Here is an 8853-nt window from a genome sequence, read left to right as displayed (position 1 = left end):
TAGTCGTATTTGCGCTAGAAGCGTGTCTAGAGCTCTATACGCCACTTGACAAAGTTGAAAGCCTAACGTAACCCGACGCGTAGCACGTCGCGTCGATTTGCCATATCTTTAACAACAGACATCCGTAGAGAAAATCCTTTAGCAGCTAGGCCACAACACAACATGCCTTTTAAAAACGACGAGAGAGAGTTGACCTCAGCTATCCAAGCTATCCAAAGAGACCCTACATTACGCCTTTACTCTATAGCTAAGACCTATTCTATGGACCACTGCAAGCTGGCTCGCCAGCTACGCGGTATGCAGCCGCGACGCGATATTATAGCCAATTCAAGGAAATTGACTAATCTAGAGGAATCAGTCCTTGTTAAAAACATACTCGACAGAATTGTTGTGTTTAGTTGGGGGGTAGGGCGGTCGCGATATTTTTTGCATATTCGCTTGTTTTGCACAATCGCTATACATCTCCGTAATGTTAGTGAAAGGAGAGGTTTATAGGTCAAGAATTCAAGCATGTTGAAGTAGCCTTGATGAATAATAATATTTGAGTGCGTACTGTATTCTAAAATGCGCTGACACGAATCTAAGTCCCTAGAAAATCTAAATCCAAATTCGATGCTTTTCCAGCGCCGACCGCGGCGTAAACAGCCTGTATATTACACTCCATACGAACCAAGCGCCATAATGCTGTCCGCGCCTTCTCTGGTTATGACCAGGAAAAACGAATAGTAAGGTAACACAGGAGAAGAAGAGAATAACCCAGGGTATCAATCTAAACGATCTCCGCTCCGCAGGCCTCTCTCTACGTCTCCGGCCCTCTTCAATAATATATGACTTATTGATAATAATGCAATAATAGCTCCCCACGCAGAGGCACGATAGCCCCCGTCCATCTAGACAGATAACGAAGAGGGCCGAATATCTCAGGTGTGCAGTATTAATGATGACATGAGCAAAAAGGAAAAGCGCAACTTGTTGCTGACGTGACATAAAACTTGACAGTATGTTGGGCGAAGTAAAAGAACAGTCTATGATGCATGGTGAGCGCCTTACCCGCGCAAAATCTGGAAGTCGAGAAACGCCCAAAAATCAAGACGCGGTCTTGATAGGAGCCGAAGAAGCGCAGACGAAGGAATGTCGAGAAAATAAAGCAAGGGCAGACGGCCAAGAACGGGAAATCATAAACGCTGCACCCTCTTTAGGGATTCCTCGGAATATGGTAAATGGGACGGTCGTGGCCCATACCGATACCACGCCAAGCGCAGACAGCGGTGTCCCGCCAAGGAACCACGGTTAAATATCATCGAGGTAAGTCGTCTCGTCACTCCCTCCATAGGCCTCTCCACCCCATAGAGAGAGACCAAATAGCGAACTAACAAGCGCACGATCAAACCCATCCCGCACGACCTCCCTCGTCACGCGCCTTAGTCTATTTAGCGTCGCTTCATCCAACTTCTCCGGGCGCTTTGGCGGCTCTGCTCCCGCGCCGTCATGGTCCCACAGCTTGAGGACGTCAAGGTGGGAGGCAATATCGGGTTCGGCGCCCATGGCGGAGAGGATGGTGGCGAGCAGTGTGAGCTCGGTGCGTGAGGCGGCGAGTTTGCCGAAGAGCCAGGGGTTTATGCGGTTTTGGTAGGATTGGTCGTCGAGGCGGATGCCGAGGTTGCTGACGATGATAGAGAGGCACGTGGTCGGCATAGAGGATGGCGCATTGGAGGTTATGTTGACTTGTGGTGGTGGTGTTGGTAAAGGTGGTTTGGGTGGTGCTGATAGTGGTAATGGTGGTGGAGGTGGAGGTGGCATGGAGTTGTCCGAGTCATCGGAGTCGTCGTAGACGTTGGAGTCCTCGCGATCATCGTCCATATAGTTGTCATCCTCGTCAATAATTCCTTGCTCTAAACACTGTGCCCTTAGCTGCTCGATCTCAACGCAATATTCGTCGATCTCGACATCAAGTAGACGAAGTACTTCAGGGAGACTATCTAGGTATTTCTGGTCGTCTTCCAGCAAAGTTAGCCCGACTCGATGGCGGTTTTCTTGTTGGTCTTCGAGCCTGGCCTTGTCCTTCATGATATAGGCACGCCTCTCGTACAGGTTGTCTTGGGTACCACGATTCTCTTGGTATTCAATATAAAGGGGGTGATAATTTTTCCTATATTGTTCGAAGCTGCCAGTAGAATAGTCTGAATCGTCATTCTCGCCTTTGGCCTCATCGATGTGGCTTGCTGAATTATGTCCGCTTTCTGATATCGGCGAAGAGTGTGGTATTGGAAGCCCACTCATCGCAATGCCATTTTCCTGGCCCTCTCCCGACTCCATCGGGGGAATGCCAAAACTCTCATAGAGGCTATTCTCGGCTTGTGTCAGTTTGATCTCTTCAAATTCTAGGCTCTCTTCAAGTGAACTTATTTCATCATTGAGCGGTCCGCATTCATCTCGGCTTGATCGAGAGGCAGAGAATAGCCTCAACGCTAGCTCCAATCTGGAATCGTGAACCTTAGGGTGCTTATGACGTTCGGCCACGAATTCTCTCAGACGTCTAAAAGTCTCTTCGTTTTCGGCAAAAATTTGTTTATCTTTAGCTTTTAGTAGTGACTTTAGATTTTGGATCTCACGGCGGCGGCGACGGACATTCAGCCTCAGCTCTACAACCCTCTGCACTTCTGTTTTGGAGGGCTTGCTAGCCATCTTGGGAGGCTCCACTGAACTGAACGAATACGGGATCAATTCCATGAATCCTCTTTTTTTCTGACCCTGAATATACAGCCAGCCTAACTCTGGACGCTCATTGCAGTCGTCGTCGCTAAGGTTTGTATACTCGGTAAAAATGAAAAAATCACCATCTAAAAGGGGTTCGGCAGCGGGAATACCGCGGCTGGTTGGCATTGCTTCACCAACAATCTCCCTACCGGCGCCACTATTCTCGCCGATCCGTTCTGGGCTTGGTGCAGTGTGTAGCGGACCGGTTGATGCGGTGTTGTGTTCTAGAATGGAGCTAGGGACGTGCTGATCTGTTGTTGGCTGCGGCAATGGAGAGACCACGAAAGGTATATCTCGACCTTCTAGGCCTCGCGGGTGGATCGGATTCGGCGTGACGGCCCCTGAATCTATGGAAACGTTAGTATCTCTCGAAATATATCTCAAACTTCCCAGTACACATTTATACAGTATAATGTATTCGACTTCTGTTATTTGGAGCGAATCGGCATTAGTACTGTATTCTTGGCGGTTGGTCTCACAATTGGATGAGAATTCTGGCCTAAGCTAAGGGGCGAAAATTATGAGAGTTATCTACCTTCATTTGAAATGGGACCTGAAGTCGTTGGTTGGGCTGAGAGATCTGGCGTAGTTGGGTTGTCGTCCACGTGATCTCGACACCCAAATCGCCCAGCGAGCGAAAGCTTATCTTGGTCGAGGGCTCCGTCATTTGAAGGTGGCTGCTGATGCCCTTCAGACATAGTGATGTTGCTGGTCTGTACCTCATTCTCTGTTGACGCCATGGGGCCGGCGTCAACGCTGGGCTTACGACTCCGAACGCGCTTGCGACGCGACCGAGAACTCTTGGAGCCGCGAATGTCCAAATCGAGCTGCGTTGGCCTCGAATGCCGGATCTTGGGCGGTTCGTGTTCTTGCTTTCCAGTGCGCGGCGTTGGACTCTCTATATGAGTTGTCGCGCCCTTCTTCGCATAGTTGTTTCCATTTGGCCCGAGGCGCTCGTGTTCCTGGCGTTCGATCATTTTGTTTCTGTGGTTGCGATGGGGTCAACGTACGACTGTGCACCACCAGGTCTTACATGAAGCCATTCAAGTGATCCGCCCTGATCCGGAGGCAGCACAGCAACTTTTGTTCAACAGAAGACACGTAGCCAGAATGATGGGCAAGCAGCAGGATCGAAACATAGACGTGACTCCTGGACGACACAACTAGACGAGGCGGACAGTGGAAATCTGAGGGCGTAGGATCGTCGCGGCACTCTGTTCTAACAGGGGGAGATGTGTCTCGAACCCCGTTGCCTTACGTGATTATGAAGGTATGCTATTCATCCAAGAAGAGGAAGAGCCTCCGATCCATTACTTCCGCGGACGGAGGGTGAATGGAAACTTTGCAAGGGCATGAACCCCGTCACTGCCACACCGGTCTGCCCGCCTTTCGTGGACCCTTCGTTCTTCCGTTGGTTGTCGTTCCAAGCAGCCCAGGTGACTATCTGCTTGTCATGATGAGGCACTGTAGTACAGAATTATACTAACTAATACATATTATTTCTCGATAGATGATATCGGCTAGCAATGCGTCGAGCGTCGTGTACTTTATACCTGTAATGCTTCAAACATTTTGCTGCCGACCGGTGAGCAAGGGTGTCCCTACAAAATACGAATTATCCATTGGCCCTCCGCCATAATCTAATTTGAAAAGATCTCAAGTTAACTTATAATGTTCTCTATTGGTTAATCTCGAGTGGGTGTACGGGAATCACCCGCCCGCTCTTCGTCCACGTCCCGCAGCGGCCGGCCTGCCTCCTTGGGTCATCTTAACTTATGCTAAATATGCCTAACTAACACATCTTAACACATCTAACGTCTAACACATCTACATAACACATAATGTACTTTATGCATCCACGCAATATTGCATGCACGCTCGCTCTCCTATATCCCTACCTCACTCCCCCACACTTCTTACTATATCACTACCTCCTCCAACATCTCCAACCATACTTGGGTATAGTATGTGCCCTACGTCGTTGCCCAACCTTCTCTTCATGGGCCTGAAGCTTACTGCTTGCATGCATTAGCGTGAGCTCAACACCCTCTTCTCTCTATCTACCATGTGAGCAAACAGCAACAGCAAACATCCCAGGGTGTTGTCAGAATCGGGTCGGGCACCTACGGCCTATCTCCTTCCCCGCAGTATCAGAGGACCAGCATTAATCGGCCAAAGCGAAGGTGGTTGCGTGAAGGCACGGGAGGGTGTCGTACATACCACACGTGTGGCGCGATCTCCAGAGGCTCGTTCCGTCCTTTGCGACACGGGGGAGATTCGAAAGAGCCTCAATCCGCAAATGATCTGACGAGATGGTGTGCAGAGGCACTTAAAGCAGCCCTTTTCCCCGTAGGGTGGATCGTCTCTCATATCTCCATCTGAGAAACTATACACCTCACTATTTGCATTTATTATCACACTCTCCCTTCTCTCACCAACGGACATGGGCAAGGATAAATCGAAGAAGAGCCGTACAAGTCGTACAAGGACGGCCTCTACTGGCTGGCTCGGATGGCAGTATGACTATGATAAAGGGTGCTATGTCAACTCTCGATTTACAGATGGAGGTAAGGGTGGCTCATCGACCTTTGAGTTATTAGGTTCTCTGCGGATGCTAACTCTACCAAGAGCTGGAAACTATGGATGGGGGGCTATGTGACCCTCCTGAAGCACAGCCAGTAGGCCTAGAAGAACGCATGGCCCAGACCAGTCTTTCTCCGGATGAGCCCGAGGCTGAGGGAGATGAAGATGCTGCTCAGGAGGAACATATGTTGCCGTCTTCGAGTGACATCGAATCTCAATCGCCCCAGCTCTCCAATGGGAGATCAGCAAGTTATCTGCTTTATTCTTCCAGCCCAAACTCGTCTCCATACCCCCAGAGGCCAAATGGTGACCACAGTAGTATGTTCACAGCTACCGCCCCCGGCCCTGAGGCCCAGACGTATGATCCCAATGCATCCGAGATTGGCATGGCTCTATCTGAAAACATTGCACCCCAGGGCCATACATACCCAGCTTATTCTGTTGCCAGTTACGGAAAGCCCCGATCTGGAACTGCCTTGTCCCAGAACTCAGCAGGCTCATATTACGGTTCCACCAAATACAGGCCAAGCACCATCTATGAGGCAGGCAACCCCGCAACCCAATCCTATGCCAGCACTGCCCAGCCTACCAATTCGAATGCCAGAGGACGGGTCCCAACCGGACCTGCGAACAACTCGCACCGTAGCCGGAGAGGCTGCGGAAATGGTAGTGACACGAATAGCGGCCGCATTAAAGCAAAGGATACGATGACTGACTCTTTACCGCAACTGAAACTTTGGGAAGGCAAGTTGTCTATCGTATACGTCGGGCTTGCTGTGCTAACACCAATTAGAATTTAAATGCCACGGATCCAAGAGATTTCAGCGAGGATGTGTACGTCTCCTGCTCAGATGGTCTGTTTTGGCTGCTAATAACGACTAGGTGTTCAAAGTTGTGTGGACTGAGCCTGATGGCAATGGAAACGGGCGTGAAAGGGGAAACATCAGTAACCTGAGTTTGGTCAGCCAAACTAGGTATGCAGCGGAACTAGCATATACCTCGATCCGACGCTTTGTTGTTTGCAGAGTTCAAGAGGGCCATTCTATCTGCCTGTGCGTCTTCCACCCCCAACCCCTCAACCCCACTGACCATCCAAAGCCCAATCCTCACATATGGACGACGGGCCACAACCAAACCAGGTGTCAAACCAGAACACCATGCTATAATCTACACGGTTAAATCGTCCAAGAACCCACGAAACCCCCCCAGGGAAATTGAAGGCGAGGACCCCCTGTTAAACACACCCATCCGCGTCGACCCAACAGCTCCGCAACACGTGCTCGAACGGGAATCTCGGCTTAACTACGCCAAGTTGTACACAGTCGAGCATAATGTTAAAGTCTGCTTTATCGGAAAGATCCACAAGGACTCTCATGAGGAGTTTAAGGCGACATTTAATAGGATCTTTGGTGATGCAGATTCCCCAGTGGGCGGCAGGATGAATGAGGAGGAGGAGGAGGAGGGTCTCCATCCAAATAACATGGGATACCATTACTAGTCCCGCCCCCCTAGATGCGCCACATGCGCGTCTCCAGGGGTTAAGGCTGTCCACGGACATCGCCTATGCATACGTTTGTCGGCCTTCAGCTCGGTGAACTGGATGAGCTGGCGCTATTGTGGTCAAGGGACCACGTCGATGTGAGAGCCAACCTTTTAGGGCTTGGGTTTTCTCCGTTGACTATTCGTAACGTTTTGATGAGTTGGGGTTTTTATTCTCAGCTCGTCGGCTCGTTATGATTTTACGGCCGTTTTCGCACGGCACTATGGTCTATTTTGCGCTTTGATGGCACTTTCAACGATTTGTTATCTGGTTTTACGACCTGTTTTTCATTACAGCAATCTATTATACGCCTCGACGGTCATTCCAATTACTCGCTATGCGATTTCACATCCTATTTTCATCACGGGGATTTACTATCCTGGATATTATCCAACAGGGTTAGAAAATCAATTATAATCATGATTATGTAACGTACATGTATAGCGAAAGCGCCAAACAAGCGAAAGCGCCAAAATTATCTACCCTCACGACAAACATTGCGATAAATCTACCACAACATTAGAAATCAATTGAAACTACTCGGAGTCCTCTTCCTCAGAGGTGTCTATTACAATCTGACACGTGCGCGCATTGTGCCCAGTCTCACCACACTTGCCACAGCGACGGGCACGGGTTTCTTCCCTTGGCTTCCAACCACGGCTTGCCCTTATTTCCTGCTCTACCTGCTGCACAACATCCCTCTCATCCTGTAGCTCTTGCGCCCCTTGTTGACTAAGTGATCCTCCTTGCTGTAGTCGTGTTTTCCTAGCTCTCCGGCGCTTGCTTAGTACTTCATTTGCCTGTCGTAGGTTTTGGTTCTCTCCCTTTAGCAGTGCTAATTGATGCATTATTGCGATGCACCCTTTGTAAACTGGTCAACAGCTGCATAGATTGAGGTTGGAGAGCTATTTTGATGGCGTGAAATCCGAGTTTTAATAAATGTAGACTGTGACATAGCTTCAATTGGGTTGTTTGGTGTCTGAGAAACCCAAGGTTGAGCAGTACCTGGGCGGGAGCTTGGAGGCGTTGGTGTCCTTAACTTAAGATCAAGTGTAGATATCACTCTCTCAGGGTCAAATGGAAGAAGCCCTGCCCCTCGGAACCCGCCTCAAATGTTACTTTCCGTCATTGTAGTGTTAAATGCAGTGTGGAAGGCAGGAAAGAAGTCATCCTTTGTAATATGAGAAATATGAGCCTGCATCATATCTTCAATTTGCCGACCATAGGCCTGCTTTAACGGGCCGAAACAGCCAACATCAAGTGGCTGGAGTAGATGAGAAGAGTGAGCAGGCATACAAAGCGTAATAATGTTGTGTTCCTTGCAGTACTCCTCAAACTCATCTGAGTGGTGGCTCTCATGACCATCAAGGACTAACAAGCGATAACCACCAACACTCCGGGCCTTTGTATGCTTCTCAAAGTGCTGAATCCAATCCATGCCTCTCTCGTTTGTAGTCCAGCCATTTTCAGTAACAGAAATCACCCAATCGCTTGAAAATCCACTATTCTCATACCAAGATGTAAGGTGGTTTTTGCCTGCAACAATGATAAATGGTGGTACTGCCCAACCTTGAGAACTAACGCCTTGGATTACTGTAACCCATTCCCGATTACCAGGCTGTACCTTCTTTGCTTTTGCCCGCCCGTCTGAGCTTGTTACAACCATAGCAGTTGAGATAACGCCCATCATAAACCCAGTCTCATCAAAGTTGTAGATATCTGCTTCATCAATACCATATTTCGCAATTGTGTTACGCACAAGCTCAAACCAGCCATTAATAACTTCTGGATCTTCGCACTTAGCCCTCTGGTAGTCGTATTTGCGCTGAAAGCGTGTCTGGAGCTCTACACGCCGCTTAACAAAGTTTGAAGCCCAACGCGACCCAACGCGTGACGCGTCGCGTGTTGCAAGTAGTCGACTTGCCATATCTTCAACAACAGACAGCCGAGGAGGAAACCCTTTGGCAGCTAGG

General features: G+C 49.3%; 2 protein-coding genes across 2 annotated transcripts; one reads left to right on the top strand and one right to left on the bottom strand.

Annotated features, from left to right (window-relative positions):
* Positions 1 to 549: 549 nt before the first annotated feature.
* On the bottom strand, positions 550 to 4230 carry VC83_06050 (uncharacterized protein). Its single transcript, XM_024469656.1, has 2 exons — positions 3293 to 4230; positions 550 to 3104 (listed from the first exon to the last, which is right to left on the bottom strand). Exons 1-2 carry the CDS (start codon positions 3732 to 3734, stop codon positions 1291 to 1293), a joined length of 2256 nt encoding a protein of 751 aa, XP_024322441.1. The 5' UTR covers positions 3735 to 4230; the 3' UTR covers positions 550 to 1290.
* Positions 4231 to 4941: 711 nt separating this feature from the next.
* On the top strand, positions 4942 to 7384 carry VC83_06049 (uncharacterized protein). The gene is made up of 5 exons (XM_024469655.1): positions 4942 to 5324; positions 5386 to 6084; positions 6134 to 6174; positions 6223 to 6392; positions 6439 to 7384. The coding sequence occupies exons 1-5, from the start codon at positions 5201 to 5203 to the stop codon at positions 6836 to 6838; spliced, it is 1434 nt and encodes a 477-aa protein (XP_024322308.1). The 5' UTR covers positions 4942 to 5200; the 3' UTR covers positions 6839 to 7384.
* The last annotated feature ends 1469 nt before the right edge of the window (positions 7385 to 8853 follow it).

Source organism: Pseudogymnoascus destructans, assembly GCF_001641265.1.
Source record: "Pseudogymnoascus destructans isolate 20631-21 unplaced genomic scaffold scaffold_16, whole genome shotgun sequence".
Classification (NCBI taxonomy): Eukaryota; Fungi; Ascomycota; class Leotiomycetes; order Thelebolales; family Thelebolaceae; genus Pseudogymnoascus; species Pseudogymnoascus destructans.
This window is presented reverse-complemented; position numbering and strand designations above follow the sequence as displayed.

What these genes read in the sequence shown, in the direction of transcription:
- VC83_06049 (XM_024469655.1), top strand. Translation starts at nt 5,201, where the DNA reads ATGGGCAAGGATAAATCGAAGAAGAGCCGTACAAGTCGTACAAGGACG. An exon ending in GCAACTGAAACTTTGGGAAG is followed by an intron (nt 6,085 to 6,133) that starts GCAAGTTGTCTA and finishes AACACCAATTAG; the next exon opens with AATTTAAATGCCACGGATCC. An exon ending in AGAGATTTCAGCGAGGATGT is followed by an intron (nt 6,175 to 6,222) that starts GTACGTCTCCTG and finishes AATAACGACTAG; the next exon opens with GTGTTCAAAGTTGTGTGGAC.
- VC83_06050 (XM_024469656.1), bottom strand. Translation starts at nt 3,734, where the DNA reads ATGATCGAACGCCAGGAACACGAGCGCCTCGGGCCAAATGGAAACAAC. An exon ending in AGGTCCCATTTCAAATGAAG is followed by an intron (nt 3,105 to 3,292) that starts GTAGATAACTCT and finishes ACGTTTCCATAG; the next exon opens with ATTCAGGGGCCGTCACGCCG.